At 45.3% G+C, this 19,845-nt stretch overlaps 1 protein-coding gene across 1 annotated transcript; it reads right to left on the minus strand.

Annotated features, from left to right (window-relative positions):
• Window positions 1-1,014: 1,014 nt before the first annotated feature.
• Window positions 1,015-5,359, minus strand: LOC101603674 (keratin, type I cuticular Ha3-I). The gene is made up of 7 exons (XM_045158631.1): window positions 5,012-5,359; window positions 3,938-4,020; window positions 3,275-3,431; window positions 1,938-2,099; window positions 1,720-1,845; window positions 1,341-1,561; window positions 1,015-1,132 (listed from the first exon to the last, which is right to left on the minus strand). Exons 1-7 carry the CDS (start codon window positions 5,357-5,359, stop codon window positions 1,015-1,017), a joined length of 1,215 nt encoding a protein of 404 aa, XP_045014566.1.
• Between the last annotated feature and the right edge of the window lie 14,486 nt (window positions 5,360-19,845).

Below are 19,845 nucleotides of genomic sequence, written 5' to 3' on the forward strand. Positions count from 1 at the left end.
ATGCACAAGGGATCGCACACATCTGGAGTTCGTTTGCAGTGGTTGGAGACCCTGACATGCCCATTCTCTCACTCTCTCTCCCTCTTTCTCTGTCAAATAAATAAATAAAATAAAATTAATAAAAGCAGGCCCTTCCCCGGAACTGGTGAGCACCGTTCTCTCTGGCTGATGCCCAGCCTGACCCAGAGCTGCAGGTACGCTGCCCCCCACCGCCGCGATCCGGGGAGAGCAGCTTTGTTCCCTCTCTTGACTTGTGGGACTCTCTGCCTAGAAGGCTCTTTCCCTCTGATCTGTTCCTTCTCTGTTTTCAGACCTCAACTCAAACATCATCTTCTGGAGAAGCCAACCTTGCCCTCACCCCATCACTGACATCACCCAGACCTGCACCCATCTCCTCCTTTGCTCTCTAAGTGTCAATCTAGGTCAGCAGGGGATGTGTGCCGGACGCTTTTCCTATGAAAGAAACTGCAGGCCATATATATTGGAGTGAATGGCCCTTTCATCTACTAGAAAAAAAAAAAAAAAAAAAAAACCACTACTTAATTTCTATTGATACAAGACAAGCAATCTTGGAGTTCATGAAAGAAACAGACAATTATAATTTTTGTACCAGAGCAAGAGTTTATTTGGGGGACAAAGGGCTTGAACACTGTGACAAAGGTTAATTCCTCTTAAGATCTGCTTCATAAACATGCCAATCAGCTCTGCCACTTGGTGGAATTATTTTTCAAGGCACATTTAGACACCTTTCATAAAAGCATAACATGGTAGGCAAATATGTCATTATGATAACAGATATGATTTGATCCTGCTGTAGGTTTGTCTGTGTGACTCAAAAGATTGATCCTGCCTCTCTTTTCTGTGCTTTAAGGATCAAGACAGGAAATGCAGCGGAAGGCTGGAGCTGACCCCAGGTAACTGATGTCACCTTTGTCCACTGTGTTCACTTTCTAAGATCCTGGGATGTGAAGTTGAGATGAGGTGCCCTTGTACCCCTTGCTGGCCGCAGGTGTTCTAGCATCCGAAAGTGTTGCAAGGTCCGCACCGAGCTCTGGTGACACACGGATTAGAGACGCAGGGACCAATGGGTTTGTCACATGCATTGGTTGTGGCACAGGGGTTGCAAGGGAGCCTGAAGATAAGAAGTCATTAGACCAAGTTAGAGCAAAATAAGCTAACGAAAATGAAAGAGAATAAAAACAGTGCCAGGCTAGCATCCTTCCTTGAACGGTCTCAAAGCAAAAGCTCGAAATGATAAATCCATTTCCATCAAGCCTGTTATACCCTCACAGGAACCTCGTGTGCACAAGGGGAAAAAAAAATCATTGGCCTAAACTCACTTGCAGTCCTCGCTCTCCAGCAGGCCCCTGTACGTGTTGATCTCACACTCCAGCCGGGCCCGCACGTCCAGCAGCACCTGGTACTCCTGGTTCTGCCGCTCCAGGTCAGCCCGGATCTCCGAGAGCTGGGACTCCACGTTGGTGATCAGGCACTGCACCTGGGACAGCTGGGAGCTGTAGCGGGCCTCGCTCTCTGTCAGCGTGTTCTCCAGAGAGTCCCTCTGTGGTGGGGAGCACAAGGGAGGTCAGGGGGCAGCTCCTTCAGGGTTCCCCATGGGCTTCCAAAGAAATCACAAGCTTCAAGAGATGAGTGGGGCACCCCACTGATGCAGCCTTCCCGACTGCACCCTGGCCAGCCGCGGGTCTGGACACTACACACCAGGTTGTGCTGGGCCTGCAGCTCGATCTCCAGGGCGTTGACCGTGCGTCTCAGCTCGATGATCTCCGCCTGGTAGTTCTGCAGCTGCTCGGAGCTGGACACCACCTGCTTGTTGAGCTCCTCGGTCTGCAACAGCCGAGGGGAGGAGACAGGGTCAGAACCGGCACTAGAGCCTTGGGGGACCCCGTTCCTGAGCAGCCACACGCTTCGTTACCCACCTGTGTGGTGAACCATTCCTCCACCTCCCGGCGGTTGGTTTCCACCAGGGCCTCGTACTGACACCTGGTCTCGTTCAGCACCCGGTTCAGGTCCACGGTGGGAGCGGCGTCCACCTCCACGTTGAGGCGGTCTCCCAGCTGGCAGCGCAGGGTGTTGACTTCCTGATGTGGTAAAGAGGACAATTGACAATCACACAAAGGATCTTGATGCTGTCCTTGAGAGAATGCAGTTCAGGTTCTGATCATTCTTTAGCCTTCCGTGAGCTCCAGTCCCTCCTTTCCCATCATTCTTTTCCCTGTGGACAGTGACTCTGGTTCCATTTCACAAAACACCTTCGAACCTATGACCCCCTTCTGCGCCTCACATCCAGCATCCCACTTCTTATTTAGGGAGATGTGGTGGTGTTTGCCTCAGAGCTGGGATATGGTTGACAATAAATGAAATTTATTTCTAAAAGCCCGGGTCAAGGTTCTTGCTGGAATATTTTATAGCTTCTTTAGTTCAATTCTTAAACAAAGTGTGACAAGAAGGAAATAGAGACTAGTTAATTCACAATCTGCCATTCTGGAATAGAAGAACCTTACTTAGTGATGTGTTGATTCTACCAGTGTAGATTTTACTAAACAAAATAATTATCTGTTCATTTCATTACTCATCTCTTCCTAAAACTAGCACTGGACTTAGGTAGCCATCAGACAGACTTGGATTGTATCTCAACTTTGTATAGCTTCTAGAAGCTTCTGAAGTCTTCCACTTGCTCATGTTAAAAATGAGCATTTTCTCTAAGACTCTAGAGTGCTTAGCATAGTAAGTTCTTGAGTGATGAACTCAGTGTCACCACATATATTTTTCTGGAATTTAAGGCTACTTTCTTCCTTCATCTCTCTGTCTCCTTTGTACCCATGACTGTCCAGTACGAAGGAGTATTTTGTGCTATATTTCTTCCAGAAACATTGACGAGCAGAAAGAGCTGTGGATGGGAGTGAGGAAGCTGTGCTCTGAGTCCAGCTCGCCCTTCTTTCTCAAGTGGTCTTAGCCACCTTGCCCTCTCAAGTTCCAGACAGAAAATTCAGGTCCATAATAGCTGCACCATGCCTTGTTTGTGACCTTTTCTCATTACTGAGCTAGCCAACTTTCTTTACTCTCGTTCCTACCCCTAGCAGCAAATCCTAATCTTCTATCACGAATTGTTAGATTACTCATTCTCTACAAATCCCTTTCTGTTTGGAGATCAGCTTCCTGAGATAATTGAGCCTCCACCCACAGCCTGTGGTGGTTAGGAACATGCCCAGGCGAGTCTGATCACCCAATCGTGTTCAGCTTTAAATAACTTCACCTGCTCGTGGTTCTGCTTGAGACACAGCAGCTCCTCCTTCAGGGACTCCACCTGCGCCTCCAGGTCAGACTTGCACAGCGTCAGCTCGTCCAGGATCCTGCGCAGGCCGTTGATGTCGGACTCCACCAGCTGCCGCAGGGACAGCTCGGTCTCGTACCTGTGACCACAAAGGTATCAGAGGCAAGCTGGGCAGGAACACGCCTGGCCTTGACTCCACTTTGGTTGGGTTTCTCCCACAACTAGAAATTAGGGTTGCTAGTTTTTATAGCCACATGGGTTTCCAACACCCAGCAGTAGATCCTGGAGGAAACACACATGGGTAATGCTTTTCATAAAGAGCCAATAGATTTAGGGAGAGTTCAGCTCAAACTGTGAGGCTCCCCAGATGAACACACATCCCACATCCTCATAATTGAGTTTCATGCACCTTAGGTCATCAGAGGAGCATTCTGTCTACGGACACACAGTTCAGTTGAGTAAGGGGATATCACTGTACAGAAGAAGAGAGAGCAAGGAGTGTGAAGCCCGGAGGAAGAAGGAACTCTGAGCTCTAGTAAATAAGATCCTTAGCCAGTGTTCATCAGGGTTAACAGCAAACTAAAGGGGACAGGAAAAGGGAGAAGGAGACACAAACACCAGTACCCCACCAATCTGCAAACTCACTTCGTCCGGAAGTCATCCGAAGCCAGCTTGGCGTTGTCGATCTGCACCACCAGCCTGGCGTTCTCAGACTTGCTGCACAGGATCTAGAAGCCCCAAAACATTGCAGGATGAGCAAAAGCTTAGTTATTTTCTGCCAACAGCGATCCCTGCTAACTCACTTGTATGTAAGGTTCGGAGAAAGAAATCACAGTGTAGCTTATATAGGTCTGTTAAATGCTGTCCATGGGCAAAGCACTCAAGAAACACTCGAAGAACTGAATTTAATACGACGACACTCAAATATGCAAAGAAGCTCTGAACAGAGGGTCTTCTCCACCCCCTTTCCTGTTAAGCAATGCTGAGAAGTTGATAATAATCATTCGTGCTTAGCAAAAGACGGCTGCGATCTGCTTGGCATGCTTCTAAGTGCTACAAAGCACTGCACGCTCAAGAACCTTTCTCTCCCAGAGGGAGGGTAACCGTGTAAAGTAGCAGGGGCAGGGTCGAGGTCACCTAAACACGCCACTCTCCTGTCATGGTGGCTGCTCGGGACCAGTTCCATCTACACGGTTTCCAGTCTTTCTGGATTGAGCCAAATGTTGTGTCCCCCCCACTGGACGTGGTGCACCAGCAGAAGCCCAGAGGTGCTCATGTTGAGGCCGTGGGGCCAGGGTCCTTCGATGTCCAGAAGAGACGTGCAACCAGAGGTCAGAGCATCCAGAGGCCCAGTCAAGAGAGAGACAATCCAAGTGGGCTGACCCACTTCCTCACCTTCTTTCCTAGGCCGGGTCCTTTTCTCTCACCTCAGGGTAATGCTCTCAGAGCTTGGTGAAGGAATGGAAGCACCCAGAGGCAGCTCTTAATAATAACAACTGATTTATCTGAAGTTCTATGGCCTCCACATAGGCTAAATTTATGCCAGTATTCAAAACTAACAGTCCCAAGGTTGAAAATGGATGGATTCTCAAGAAATAAAGTGGGAAAACGGACACCAGCCTTTTCATCACACCGAGAGCTCATATCCCTTCGGAACCATATCTCGGGGGCTCTTCTGCCAACTTCCTCCTAAAGGCAAAAAGATGCCCACTCCCTCACCTTCTGCTGGAGCTCCTCGATGGTCCGGAAGTAGGACTGGTAGGCGGGGCACACCAAGGGCTCCTGCTGCTGGTTCCTCTCCTGGATGCGCTGCTCCAGCTCGGCGTTCTCCCTCTCCAGCTGCCGGACCTTCTCCAGGTAGCTGGCCAGGCGGTCGTTCAGGAACTGCATGGTCTCCTTCTCGTTGCCGTTGAAGGAGCCCTCACAGAACCAGTTGCAGTTGCCCACGTTGGCGGGGATGTTGCAGGCCCCGGGCAGGGTGCAGCCGTGGCAGCTGGGGGGCACGCAGGGCCGGGAGGAGCAGCTGGTGCGGCAGCTCATGGCGGGCAGGCAGCAGTTGTAGGGCATGGTGCCGGAGGGAGCGAGGAGCCCAGTTGAAGATGCAGCGCAAGTTCTCCTGGCCTAGGAGCAGTGGGTCACCCTCCCTCCTCCAGAGAGCATTTATACCCACTCCACAGAGGGTGACATGTAAGCCCCCCCCCTTTTTTTTTGCTTTTGCTTTGCTCATTTGGTATTGGTCAAAGCCCTTCCCCTCGTTTGTTATGTGTTTCCTCCAAAGAGTCCCTCACCTCATAAAAGACTTTACTTGTGCTTCTAAGTCAGGACTCCTTCCATCCCGTGTGTCATGAAGAAAGAGCTTCGTGGTGCGACTTCAAAGGGCTGGACTCATGAAAGGCCCAGCCTTCATTAGCAGGGTGTGCCAGGTCAAGGGACAGTGTCACTGCTCTACCTCCCAAGATGAAGGGCCCCACTCCTTAGCAAGCCTCTGACTCTGCTTGATGAACTAGAAAGGCAGAGAGAGAGAGAGAGAGAGAGAGAGAGAGAGATCCTACCTGCACATCTTTTGCTAGGTCCAACTCCCAGATGTCAAATTCGTGGTTTTCCGAATAGGTCTTTCTGGGACAGTTAAAACAACCTGGCTCCCGGTGACCCTGCTTCCTGACGCTTCTGTTGTTGTATCCATCAGCCAAATAACAGAAAGCCACTAGGACCAGGGCAGTGTACTGGGCACCATGAGGAGCAGAAGGCAGATGAACACTGTGGTCCAAGAGAGCTTGAACCCGCGTGGGCCTCGGGGGGTGCTCTCCACTTTTCACAAATGACATCTTATCACTCATACCACAGCCCTTCAAGGCAAGTATCCTTCCCATGTCACAGATGGCAAACCAAGGTGTTGAGGGCAGGAGATGGTAAGTTATGTGGCTGGGAGTCCACACAGCTCTCTGTTCTTTCCAGCATATCACACTGATGATAGACAAATGGTCCCACCTCCTTCCTTCACGTCTTCACACAGGCAACTTCCCTTCATCCCCTCTGAGATCTGATTTTACCTTGAGCATGACATTGTCTGGACTTGTGTGCTTCTCTCTGTCTCTGTCCCTCTGTCTGTGTGTGTGTGTGTGTGTGTGTGTGTGTGTCCCTGAAGATAAGGAAAGGGTCCAATTCATCTTTGAGCCCCAGTTCTAGGACCGTGTCACACAGTGGACACTGCTGAGTAGGTATAAGTTAAATAAATGAAGAGATGGACCAGAAGTGATCATCTGAGGCAGGAAGTGATAAGTGACACGTAGGTCATTTACATATTAGAGATCAGGATTGGAGGTTCAAAGACATGGCTCTACACTGGGATAGAGAGGCTTCTAAGAACCAGAGAGGAGGCAAGAAGGACCCACAGGAGGGGGGCTTGGTGTGCTCACAGCAACAGAGCAGGAAAATCCAACATGGCGGAAGGATGCAAGCCTACGTGGCTGTGAAGCCAAATGGTAGACAATAAAGCCATGTCAATAGGTGATAGGCGCGCACTAGCTGTACTCGGTGACAAGGCCAAGGGGCTCGAGCCTCCTTGGTGGCAGCAGGACACATGTAAGCTTTGCAGCTTAAGTGTAAGTGTGGTGTGGTGAAAGCTTTCTAGAAACTGTTTCAGCACTTTGTCTGTAAAAGACAGGAAGGAAAGGCTAGAGGCAGAGGAGACCAGCAAGGAGATTATTACTGATAGTCCAGGCAAGCAGTGATAAGGGGGAAAAGGATTCATAGGACCAGAGGTTATGGTAGGGGTGACAATGACAGATAAGACTGTGGCACCGGTGGGAGAGTTCTGGAAGTGAGTGAACGCGTACAAACTGAAGACCATCAAGGGACTGAGGACTCAATGGTGGTAATCCCAAAGAAGTGGACAGATGACGGAAACAACAAAGAGAACGTGTTTGTGACATTACAGAGGGCGAGCATACCAAAGGGGAGGCCACGCGAGAACTGCCACTTGCAACCAAGAGGTCGCTCACATCAGGACCATGGAGAGGGTGCCGAGCGGACCCAAGAGTTGTCAGGACCCTCTTGATGTCAGCTACCCAGGTGTACCTGCACATGCAGCCCCCGTGCTCTTAAAGCCCACGCTCAACTTGAAGAATCTGAGTGTTTTCAAGCACGCAGGGACCGGATGCTCATGACTCGGAGGGTTCCTGCCGTCATCCGCTCGCACGCGCTGTTGTAAAGTGCGTGAGCTTTGTTCTTAGCAATCGGCTTCATGACATAATTGGAGTTGGAAAATCATGGTGCTTTAGAGATGCTGAGCTTGTTTGAACTCGCTGATTCATCACAGCTTGTGATTTGGGAGCATTCGCCCAAGAAGCATGAGCAGTGTGGACGGCCTGGGCACCAGCCTCCCCTTCTGTTTTGTTAAGATGAGCCTTAGTTGGTATTTGAGGCCACAAGGGGCGGGGAGGGCGGGAAGCATCCAATCCTCGGGACGTGGGAGGCACACGTCTCCCAGGGAGGGGCTCCTCCCTGTGCTCACAGCAGAGGACAAGGCAGAGCTCAGATACACAGCTGTCCCGGGCAGATCCATGCCACTCAGCCACAGGTGCCAATCCAAGCCTGACTGCTCTGCATGTTTCCATATGTCTCTTCCTGGCCTCCTTCCCACCTCTTCATGTAGATAGATCCCAAAGGCCAAGATAGCCAAAAGACAGGACATTCTTAGAACAAAAAGTTATGTCAGGGACCTTGGAAGTCATCTCATCCACGCCATCCTCTTCTTTCCAACGGGAAAACTGAACCTCAGAATGAAGGAGCAACTGCTCATGATCATATGATTTAAACCCAAGTTTGCTAATCCTCACTGCATTCCCAGCCCCATCAGCAGGAATGTTGAACGATTTCAAGGTCGGTCTTCTCTGACATCAAACCGTCCTGACTGACCTAGGAAACAAACAGCAGTGGGATGGGGGCACTGCAAAAGAATCATTGTCTACAGTATACTCTCTTGGAGGAGAATTAAGGGTTCGTGTGGGAGTGCTGATGAAATTCAGCAATGCTGAGGTTCCTTCTTCTGAGTTCAACTGGTATTTCTCCCATTCACATACTAACCAGGCCTGACCCTGCTTTAGTTTCCAAGATCAGGCTTATTCAAGGTAGTATGACCATAGGTGTCATTGGTTATTCCTAAGTTCATGGCATAAGTATATCCAAACAATTTAAAACCTCATCTTCAGTGACAAAGCTAAGAGGTTTGGACCTCATCAAATATAGAACTATATATAATCTATTTGGATCAACTTAGAATAGCAATCAGTTAAACAATGAGATCTAGGCTGGGGAGATGGCTTAGCAGTTAAGGCATTTGCCTGCAAAGCCAAAGGATCCCAATTCCCCAAGGCCCAGGTAAACCAGATGCACAAAGGGGCGTATGCATCTGGAGTTCATTTGCAGTAGCTAGAGGCCCTGGTGTGCCCATTCTCTCCCTCCCTCTCTCTCTCTCTCTCTGTTTCTCTCTCTCTCTCTCTCTCTCTCTCTCTCTCTCTCTCTTTCTTTCTCTTCCTCTTTCTCTCTCTCAAATAAATAAATAAAATATTTTTAAAAATGAGATCCTAATCAATAGAAATACATTTAAACTCCATAAAAGTATACAAAAAATTTAATATTTTTATTTATTTATTTTCAAGAAGAAAAAGACACATAAAACGAGAGACAGACACACAGAGAGCAAGAGTGGGTACTAAGGAATCAAAGCCAAATTGTCAGGCTTTTCAGGCAAGCACCTTAATCACTGAGCCAAATCTCTCCAGCCCCAAATTTTTAAATTATATTATTTTTTAATGAGGGATTAAAAAGAATGTCACTACAATGATGACACTGAATGCTTTAAAATATTTTAAGTATATCGTATTCTCTGTACTTCTTATTCTTCAAAATTTTTTGAAAGAAAGTACTTTTTGAAAGAATGATACTTCTGTATAAGGAAACAAAATAAAATTTACATTAAAAATTCCCAAAGAATAACCTCTGCGGAGAAGAGAACACTTCCTTGCAGTACCTCAACACTTGTAAGGTGGAACTGCCTGTTAGTTGAAAGATCTAATTAAGCTGAATTTTGGTGCACAGCAGTTGTGTATGTTGCATGTTTATGTAGCAAAATGCATTGAAATATACTAGTATCGAAACATACATATATAGTTGTGGAAGTTATCTATTTCCCTTGTGTGTCTCATTTGCTTAGAGCATATACTTTCTTTTTTAAAAAATGTTCTAGCTGGACATGGTGGTGCATGCCTTTAATCCCAGCACATGGGAGGCAGAGGTAGGAAGATCGCTGTGAGTTCGAGGCCACCCTGAGACTACACAGTGAATTCCAGGTCAGCCTGAACTAGACTGTCACCCTACCTCAAAAAACGTTTATCGCAATTGCCATTCGCACCCTCGTGGTAACTGCTCACTTTGCCAAGTCCAAAGGCAAGCTGGTGGAAGGGGTGAAAGGAGACCATCCTGACTGACCTGGCATCTGAGCCTCAGGTGGCAGAGAATGAAAGAAGAGTGACCCGTCAAGGAACCCTCTGCTGGAGGGCTGCCAGGCCACAGCCGACTCTGAGCCACATCCTTACCATGGCTTTCCACGTACATGTGAGGAACACTGAGCCCTCTTCTGGAAATAGGATCTCAGTCAGATTTACAGCGGGTTTGCACATGCATAGGAGGAATACTGAGCTCGTGTTTTTTCTGGGAATAGTGTCCAAGTCAGATGAAGCCGGGGATCAAAGCATGTTGCAGCTGTCAGAATCCTCCTCATGCTGCCACCTCCACCCAACTCTGTCACTTTACAAATAGGGCAACTTTGACACACACGGAAAAAAAAATAATAATAGCTTACCAGGCTGGGGAAATGACTTAGCAGTTAAGGCATTTGACTATGAAGCCTAAGGACCCCGGTTCAATTCCCCAGGACCCATGTAAACCAGATACACAAGGGGGTGCATGTATCTGGAGTTTGCAGTAGCTGGAGGCCCTGGTACACCCATTCTCTCTCTCTCTCTCTCTCTCTCTCTCTCTCTCTCTCTCTCTCTCCCTATCTCCCTCCCTCTTCCTCTGTCTCTCTCTCAAATAAATAAAATATTAAAAATAGCTTATCCATGCTCATGTGCACAGTTTTACTGTTTACACAGATTTTTATTTTCTACCTTTTCTAATATTTTATTTACTTGAGAGACAGGTAGGGAGAGAGAGAATAGGCACATCAGGGCCTCTTGCCAGTGCAAATGAACTCCAGTCATATGCACTAAACTGAGAAATAATAAGTGAGGAACAGGGGACAAAGCCAGTTATAGGTTTGATAGAATTTGTCTGAGAAGCCACCCAGTCCTGGACTTTTCTTTTGGAGGAGGTTTTTGATTACCTTTGCAATCTGCATGGATGTGACAGGTTTGTTTAGGAGATTCATCTGCTCTGAGTTTAGTTTTGGTAGGTGGTATAGGGCTAGGAATTCATCTATGTGTCCAATTTTGTGGGGTAGAGGTTTTGGAAGTATGCTCTGATGATTCTTCCAGTTTCACTGATGTTTGTTGTGATCTCTCCTTTTTCACTTCTGATTTTGTTAATTTGAGACTTCTCTTTCTTTTCCTTGATAAATTGTCCAGGAGTTTATCAATCTTGTTTTTTTTTTTTCAAAGATCTAGCTCTTCATTTCATTGATTTTCTTAATTGTTTTCTTAGTTTCTAATTCATTAATTTATGCTCTGATCTTGATTATTTCTTTCCATCTGGAGCTCTTAGGGTTGGATTCTTCTTGTTTTTCCAATACCTTTAGGTAGACAGTCAGATTACTAACTTGGGATCTTGCCGTCCTTGTTATGAAGACATTTAGTGCTATGAATATTCTCCTTCAGACTGCCTTTGTTGTGTCTCATAAATTTTGGTAGGTTGTGTTTTCACTACCATTCAATTCTAGGAATTTTACCATTTCTTTTTTTATTTCTTCCACAACCCATTCATTGTTTAAAAGTGTGTTGTTTAGTCTCCAAGAGCTGGTGGAGTTCCTGATGAGTCTCTTGTTAATTTCTAGCTTGAAAGCATTGTGATCTTATGTGCTGCAAGAAGTTACTTCAATTTTCCTGAATGTATGGAGGCATAGTTTATGGCCTAATTATATGGTCTATTTTAGAGAAGGTTCCATGGGCTGCTGAGAAGAATGTACGTTCTGTAGAACTGGGGTGGAAAGTTCTCTAACTGTCAGTTAAGTCTAGTAGGTCTATGATGTTGTTGAGCTCTATTATTTCCCTGTTGATTTTCTGCTTGGATGATCTGTCTATTCATGATTGTGGAGTATTGAAGTCTCAGACTGTGATGGTGTTGAAGTTGATTTCTGTTCTGTTTTCAAGTAGGTTTTGTTTTATAAGCTATTGGGTCCCTGTGTTTGGTCCATATAGATTTATGATTGCGATGTTCTCAATTTGGAGTATTCCCTTGATGAGTGAGAAGTGGCCTCCTTTGTTCTTTTTGATTATTTTGACTTGGAGTCTAGTTAATCAGATATCAACATAGCAACACATGCTTGTTTCTTACTTCCATTTTCCTTTTTTCACCCTGAGGAAGTGTCTGTCTTTAGTGGTGAGGTGGGTTTCTTGAAGACAGCAGATAGAAGGGTCCATTTTTTTTTTATCTACCCTGTTAACTTGTGTCTTTTGATAGGTGAGTTAAGACCATTAATATTTAAGGTTATAACTGTGAGGTTCAATTTAATCCCTGCCATGATGGGGTGCTTTGTGGAGCTTGGGGCTTTCTTGTGTTATGTACTTTTTGAGCCTGGTGTACTTCTGATTATTGTGATCTTCTTGCTGGCTCTTCAGATTTGTTGTTTGGCTCTTCTGTGTGGAGTATTGTAAGTTTGGCTTTGTGTTCATATCATAATAAAGTTGACTTTTTTCATGGAAAGATTTTCTTTCATCATCTATTAGATAGATACTGTCACTGGGTACAATACCTTGGGTTGGAAGCCATCATTTTTTTAAGACTTTTAAGTATTCCATTTTGGGTTTCCATTGAGAAATCCGAGGTAATTCTGATGAAATTGCCTTTGTATGAAGTGAGTTGTTTCTATCTTGCTGCCTTTTTTATAAATTTTTTTTGAGAGTTTCTTCTTTGGTCCTCTCTGGTGTTCTATAACTGAGCCAACAAAACAGCCTCAGGACTTCAAAAGTCTGTACTCATGATGTGAACATGAACTAGTAAAGCCACATACACTCATTGTGAAAGAAGAACCTTGTACAAATGAGGGTAGTCTGGCCTCTTCACTTCCAGTTTGTGTCTCTTTTATTCCTTTCTCTTATCTTATCACTCTGGCTAAAACTTCACACACTATGCTAAGTAACAGTAGAGAGAGCAGACATCCTTGTTTTGTTGCAGATATTAGTGGGAGTGCTTCAAGTTTTTCTCCACTTAGCATGCTGTTGAGTGTAGGTGTGTGTCATGTAGTCCTCACTATGTGAAGGTACGCTCCCTCCATCCCTAATCTCTCCACTGCTTTTGATATGAAAGGATATTGAATGTCAAAGACCATTTCTGCATCTCTTGAGGTGTCCATGCCAGTGTTACACAGTGCGCACATCCTTCCTTGCCGATCGGCTGTGAAGCACACAGAATCCACAGCTGGGTAGCACTGTTGATGAGTTTTCTCCCCCAGTAGTTTGCATAGCACTTTTTGGCATCCTGAGTCGGCAACCCTATAGTGACTGTGGCTGCCCAGGCCTGATGGGTGGAGCGAGAATGGGAAGTGACGGTGAATTAGTAGAAGGGTGTTGGGGTGGGGAAATGATGAAACGTACAAAGCTTGTACTTACGGTTAGCACCATAAAGATATTTCAAGACATTTAATTTCATACGTCATTAAGTACATTTTATGACATGTGAATTAAACATATGGTGTGTTGGTTATGGATCGGTAAAGCTATTTTTATAAGAAATTCAGAAGGTTAAAAGGGAAAGAATAAGTCAGACATAATATTAAAAAATGTCTGAGGATTGCATTTTGGTTACAAGACATAAAGAAACCAAGCTGGGAGTGAGCTGGAAGCTTCCTGCCTGCTGACTAGCTTTCTTCATGCCAGAAGGTGCTGTGCAGGCTGCTGGGGGAGAAAAGATATTGACAGTCCTACCCAGCGGTGGCCCCGTGGACTTCATAACCAAGCTTCAAGGCAAGAAGATGTGCTAACCAGTGCCTCTGATTGGATCTGAGGTCTGCTCTACAGGAGGAAAATAATGCTCAGAACTATAAATCTGGCCAAAATCCTGTAGTTAGTTAGGCCCTAGGGGAGAACCCAACACTATGCCTTCTAAATACCTTTTTGGTCCCGTAGGTTGGTACTGCTTGCAGCCTCGATCATAGAAGTTTATGCCTAGGGCTGAAGTTAATGCAAAGTTCCATTACTTGGAAAAGTTACCCAAAAAAAGTGACTATTTTTTTTTAATATTTTGTTCATTTTTTATTTATTTTGAGAGTGACAGACAGAGAGAAAGACAGATAGAGGGAGAGGGAGAGAATGGGCGAGCCAGGGCTTCCAGCCTCTGCAAACGAACTCCAGATGTGTGCACCGCCTTGTGCATCTGGCTACGTGGGACCTGGGGAACTGAGCCTCGAACCAGGGTCCTTAGGCTTCACAGGCAAGCGCTTAACCGCTAAGCCATCTCTCCAGCCCAAAAGTGACTATTTATATAGTCATCTCTCCACATGACATCTAAACCACACCCTGCAAGGCTCGGAGGACCTCTCAGAAGAGGGGGTTGAAAGAATGTCAGATCAAGAAGATGGGAAAGGGGCATGACTAAAGAATGATGTCTTCCGGATACAGGTCCACTACACTGAAATCACAACAGGTGTGGTTTCCTGCACAAGATTGAGCTTTCCAATATTTCGTCATGAAAGCTGGGCATGGTGGCACACACCTTTAATCCCAGCACACAGGAGGCAGAGGTAGGAGGATGGTTATGAGTTTGAGGTCAGTCTGGAACTACAGAGTGAGTTCCAGATCAGCCTGGACTATAGTGAGACCCTACCTTGAAAATAAATAAATAAATAACGTTTTTAAAAATGTTTCATCATGGATGGGAGGGGGTTTCAGGAGACCCCACATCTCCCACAGTACCTACTGGCAATGGATGATTGCTGGGAGAGGAGTCATATCCTTCACTCATGTAGCTGTTGGTGAGTTACCCATTCTCCAGTAAATAACCTTCCACCCATAATCATGCAAGTGACTTAATGGGTCAACAAAAAAAAGTCATGAAAGTAAGATAGGGATTAAATGGAAAGAATAAGGATTTTAAGGGGAGGAGGGGAGGGATGAGGGGAGGTAACTGAGGAGGAAGTGGGATCAAAATGTATTGTATAGGGATGAAGAAATGGCTAAGTAGTTAAGGCACTTGCCTGTGAAGCCTAAGGACACAGGTTTGATTCCCCAGAACCCACTTAAGCCAGATGCACAAGGTGCCACATGCATCTGGAATTCATTTGCAGTGGCTGAAGGTCCTAGCACGTCCATTCTCTCTCTGTCCTTCTTTCTCTATCTACCCTTCTCTTTCTCTCTCTCTTTCCCAAATAAATAAATAAAATAATTTTTAAATGTATATAAGTGTCAATAAATTTAAAAATGGCTGAGAACTCTCCACAGCTATTGAAGTATGTAAATGAAGAATCGTGCAAGCCTTCAGTAGGAAAATGAAAGCAAGCGCTCCCTTAGCATACTGCAGGGAAGTGCCACAGTACTGAAGACAGAGAGGAGGCCTTGGAATCCAGCGATGGGAGCACAGTGCCATCCACAACAGAGTCAAACAATGCTAATATGACATCTTCCACGTGCTGGTGGAAAACAGTTGTCAACTTAGAATTCTGTCCTTGCGAAACTACCCTTAGAATTTAATACCACCTAAACTATGTCATTTAAGAGTATGTAATAAACAGGAAAAGACATTTTCAGACAAAAACTAAGAGAACTTATCACTTACACAATTTATAAGAATTACTGAAGAATACATTTCAGAAAATATGAAATTGAAATTTAAAAAAGTACAGGAATTTTTTAACATATTTTATTTACTTATTTGAGAGAGATAAAGAGGCAGAGAGAGGAGGTAGAGAGACAGAGAGAGAAAATGGACACACCAGGGCATCTAGCTGCTGTAAACGAACTCCAGATGCATGTGCCCCCCTATGCATTTGGCTTACGTGGGTCCTAGAGAATCAAACCTGGATCCTTTGGCTTTGCAGACAAATGCCTTAACCACTAAGCAATCTCTCCAGCGCCCCCTTCCCCTTTTTTTAAACCCAAGAATAGGTCTTCATAGCTGAATCCTGATTCTAGAAAAATTCTTCTTTGGTAAAAATACTAATATAATATATTTCTTTCAAATTATTGAATCTCAATTTTATCACTGACTTAACAAATCAAATATATGTTAATATGTACTTGCTAATAGATACCAAAATACTCTTGGCCAATGAAACCTTAATAAATCTGTTTAAAATATTTTAAATAGCTAAAATATGTAAAAATTGATGTAACTAATACAGTGGAAGACAGTAGGAAGTATAAGATTCAGGCTAGAGAGATTAAGAACCAAGTTGAACTCTTTCTTGAACCCAAAGATTTTATTTAATGCCAAGGGAAAACAAAAAGAGAGGCGTTTCCAAATGCTGAGTAAGGGGAGGGAGGAGATTTTAAGTGTTTTCAGGGAAGGGAAGGTGGAAATGTATTGTGGTAGAAGGGCCTTCAAGGGGGTGTATAGAGCATTGGGTTGTGAGTACCTGTGACTCAAGGCTAAGTGGAAATCACTTTTATAAGCCAACAATTGGGTAACATAAATAATTCTAAACATTAGTAATAACAATGACCAAATTTTGGAACACAGAGAAAAGGTCATTCAAGAACATAAATACAAACTTCCATGGGCCTTATTTAGTCTGGACAAAGACAGAGATAAGTTCAAACTAGATAGCATCAGGACTGGAGAGATGTCTCAGTGGTTAAGAGGCTTGCCTGCAATGCCTAATAGCCCTAGTTCGATTCCCCAGTACCTACATAAAGCCAGATGCACAAAGTGGCACACAAATCTGGAGTTTGTTTGCATTAGCAAAGGCCATGGCATGCCTAATTTCTCTCTCTCTCTCTCTCCCTCTTCCCTTGCAAATAAATAAATATATTTATTTTTAAAACTCTCCAGCCAGAGAATAAGATTGTCAGAAATCTAAACAGAACAGACTGTATTTTCTATACGTTCATTGTCTAATTCCATTTTTTATTTTTATGTGCGAGAAAGAAAGAGAGAATTGGCATCCCAGGGCCTCCAGCCTCTATAATCAAACTCCAGACGCATGTGCCATCTTGTGCATATGTGCAACCTTGTGGCTTGTGCATCTGGATTACATGGGATCTGAAGAGTCAAACACGTCTTTATGCTTCACAGGAAAACACCTTAATTGCTAAGCAATCCCTCGAGCCCTAATTCCATTTTTAAAGTATTCACTTCACTTCCATCTCCACGCCTTTCTCTTGTTTTCGTCCTTAGCACATGCTGCCTGACATGGCCATGCTTGGGGCCTCTCGCGGTGGCCTGTCTTCCTCCACATGGGATCAGATGCTTCAGCTCAATCTGTTTTGTTAGCTCCTTTGTCCAACAGGCACCATCAGAAGCGCCCAAGGATTGTTTGCTGAGCTACTTTATAGTTACAGGAAAGAAACCTGAATAATCAATAGAACAAAATGTTTAATTTCCTGAAAAATAAGAAAGCTATAAATAGTAGTAACAAAATACTATTGTGCCCATATGTCATTGGCAATATTTGCAAAGGAGGAGGAAGGGAAGGAGAAGCAAAAGAGAGAAGAAGAAGAAGATTAAAAGGAGAAAGAAGAGGATATTGGAGAGGAGGAAGAGACAAGGAAAAAGAAGAGGATGAGAAGAGAAGGGAAGGAGATGAAGATGGAGAGAAGGAAGTAAAAGAAGGGGACAGGATGAAAGCAGGAGGAAGAGGAGGAAAAGGAAGAGAGAAGTTGCCCTGTCACACAAGGTGGCCAACAACAAATTGAATCACATTGGACTTGTCAAGTTGTGTGAGCTCAGTCGTGATGCTGAACCCATCCTAGACTCCTCAGAAACCAAATTGGTTTTGTCCTGAGAAAAAGTGACTTTGCCTCCCCCACAAAGAAAGCACCATGCAGCAGCAAGAACTAAGGACAGCATCCCCTGAGTCCACTTATCCCAATATGGCCCTTGCAAACATAGAAGCAAAGTCTCGTGCACTGAGCTATCAGATCACTGGGTACTTACTATCTGAGAAGGCTGCAGACTTGCTCATAAGGCATACAATAGGATGCTTAGGAAATGCCTGTCCTTGATATAAAGCAACTGCAAGGTCACCACAAACAGGCAGTGCTCCTGAGATACAGGACAACCGGTGGGATAACCTGAACAAGGGTGAATTACATGGCACAGGGAGGTGCTGGAAATGAACTTGCCCCGAGCAAAGCCAGGAGTCCACCAACTGGAGCTCGGGCATTCAGAGCACAGCATGCCGTGTTACTCAGATGGAGCCTCAAGGGCTCACGCCCGAGCTCAAACAACCTCAACTTAAAGGAACGACAGCATTCAAACACCGGATCATGAGAGCACAAGAATTTAAGAATCACGCTGAAGCTGACCCCACCATAGCGGGAAAGAAGATGTAACAAGGCTGGACAATCTGGACGCTGGGACAGTGGCCTTGGCACAGACCACAGCATGTACAGTGATGGACGTCATCAGCCTTGGCTAGATAACAGCAGGTGCTAGGAGGAGCAGGACGCCAGCATATCTGTCATCTTTGACATTCGGGGACACCAGAGACTTGATAGCTTGAATCTCAGTAACCTTGGAGACAGGATCCTCAAATTCAAATCGTGTTCCAGTAGTTAAAATACACAGGTGAGGGCTGGAGGGATGGCTTGGAGGTTAACGTGCTTGCCTGTGAAGCCTAAGAACTCATGTTTGACTCTCCAGATCCCACATAATCCAGATGTACAAAGTGATAAAGTGCAGAAGGTCACACAGGTGCACAAGGAGGCACACACACCTGCAGTTCATTGCAGTGGCTAGAGACCCTGGCACGCCAATTGTCTCCCACTCACTCTCTTCTCACTCTTGCTCTTTGGCATTAAAAAAAAAAAATGCCGATCTATTGGGCTTGCCTCAAAATAAATCCTTTAATTAAAAAAAAAAAATACTCAAATAAGAAGACTACTTTAAAACCTGTTGGGTATTATTCAAACATGATGGATAACCCTTTTCACAATGATAAGTTATTCCATAGTTCCCAGAGGAGAGTTGTGGAGATGCTCTGAGCATGTGCAGTACCATGTCTTCTGAGGGAGTGGGGGCAGGAGGGAGTATTTACCCCCGGCACTTGCTTGAAAAGAGAATCCTTCTCTTCTAGTCATACTTACATGTAAGTGACATACCATACGGGTTCTGGGTTCCATCTCAGCCGAGCTCCTTCCTCACCATGAGTGGTGACTGAAATGTAAAATGTCCACATGGCCTCATGTGTTTGTGTTTAAGCCTCTTACTTGATCTCCAGCTGGTGGAGCTTTTGAGAGGTGGAGCCTTGCTGAGGGAGGTGTATCACTGGAGGGGCTATGGAAGCCTCGGGATATTACCATGCAGCCCAGCTTGCCAGTGCTAGCCAGCTCTCCCTCTCCTTCCTGCCGGCTGACACGAAGGTGTGACACCCAGCTAACTGCTCCTGCCATGCTTTCTCCACCGTGATGAGCCTTCCCTTGAAACTGTAAGCCAGAAATAAGGCCTCTCCTTTCATGTGCTGCTTCTGATCAGGTGCTTTGTCCCAGTGACAGGAAGGTCACTCTAACACCATGTAGGTAAAAGAAATAAAGAAGTGGCACATAGGAGTTCAGCTAATATTAGCTCCTGTCCTCCTCTCACAGAGCCTGGGGAAACACGGAAATTGGTGGCAGTATTAACTCATCATGCATGAGATCATCATATTCAGATACGACCTCTTGCCTTCCTGTTCCTGCCAGTTTGATGAAACCCCTGTGGATGCTTGGCACTCACTGTGCTTCATGAATGTCAACCACGCCCAAGACCTTTTAGGACAGAACTAAACCATCAAGTCTCCTTCTCCTTCCAAGTGGCTTTATAAGAAGCTCGCGGAGAGCTCACACTTTGTAAAAGACGGATACAAAAGAAAAAAAAAATTTGTTTGTTTGCAAGAGGAAAATTTATTAGGAAGTTTGGGGAACTGCAAGAAAGGGTAGGAGAGGCAGAGAGGACCATTAAACACCTAGTATGGCCCCTTCCCAGCTCAAATCTGCAGGCCATCAGAACAGGTGGATGGAGAGCGGTCCTGGATGAAGAGGTTCTGATGGTCTTGGGGTCAGAGCCAGACCACAGCACTGGACATTTGTGCTCCTTCCAGGCTATTTTGAATTCATGGTGGTGCTGGATGTGGAATCAGAGTGGATGAACCAGTCCAACGATGGCCCTTCTGTCTTCATGCAATCCTCCTGCTGGCCCTGGGGTCC

Source organism: Jaculus jaculus, chromosome 9, assembly GCF_020740685.1.
Source record: "Jaculus jaculus isolate mJacJac1 chromosome 9, mJacJac1.mat.Y.cur, whole genome shotgun sequence".
Taxonomy (NCBI): domain Eukaryota; kingdom Metazoa; phylum Chordata; class Mammalia; order Rodentia; family Dipodidae; genus Jaculus; species Jaculus jaculus.

Coding starts and splice junctions, on each gene's coding strand:
- LOC101603674 (XM_045158631.1), bottom strand. CDS start 5,359: ATGCCCTACAACTGCTGCCTGCCCGCCATGAGCTGCCGCACCAGCTGC. Junction 4,021..5,011: donor TCGAGGAGCTCCAGCAGAAG/GTGAGGGAGTGG, acceptor TGGGGCTTCTAG/ATCCTGTGCAGCAAGTCTGA. Junction 1,562..1,719: donor TGCAGGCCCAGCACAACCTG/GTGTGTAGTGTC, acceptor TCCCCACCACAG/AGGGACTCTCTGGAGAACAC.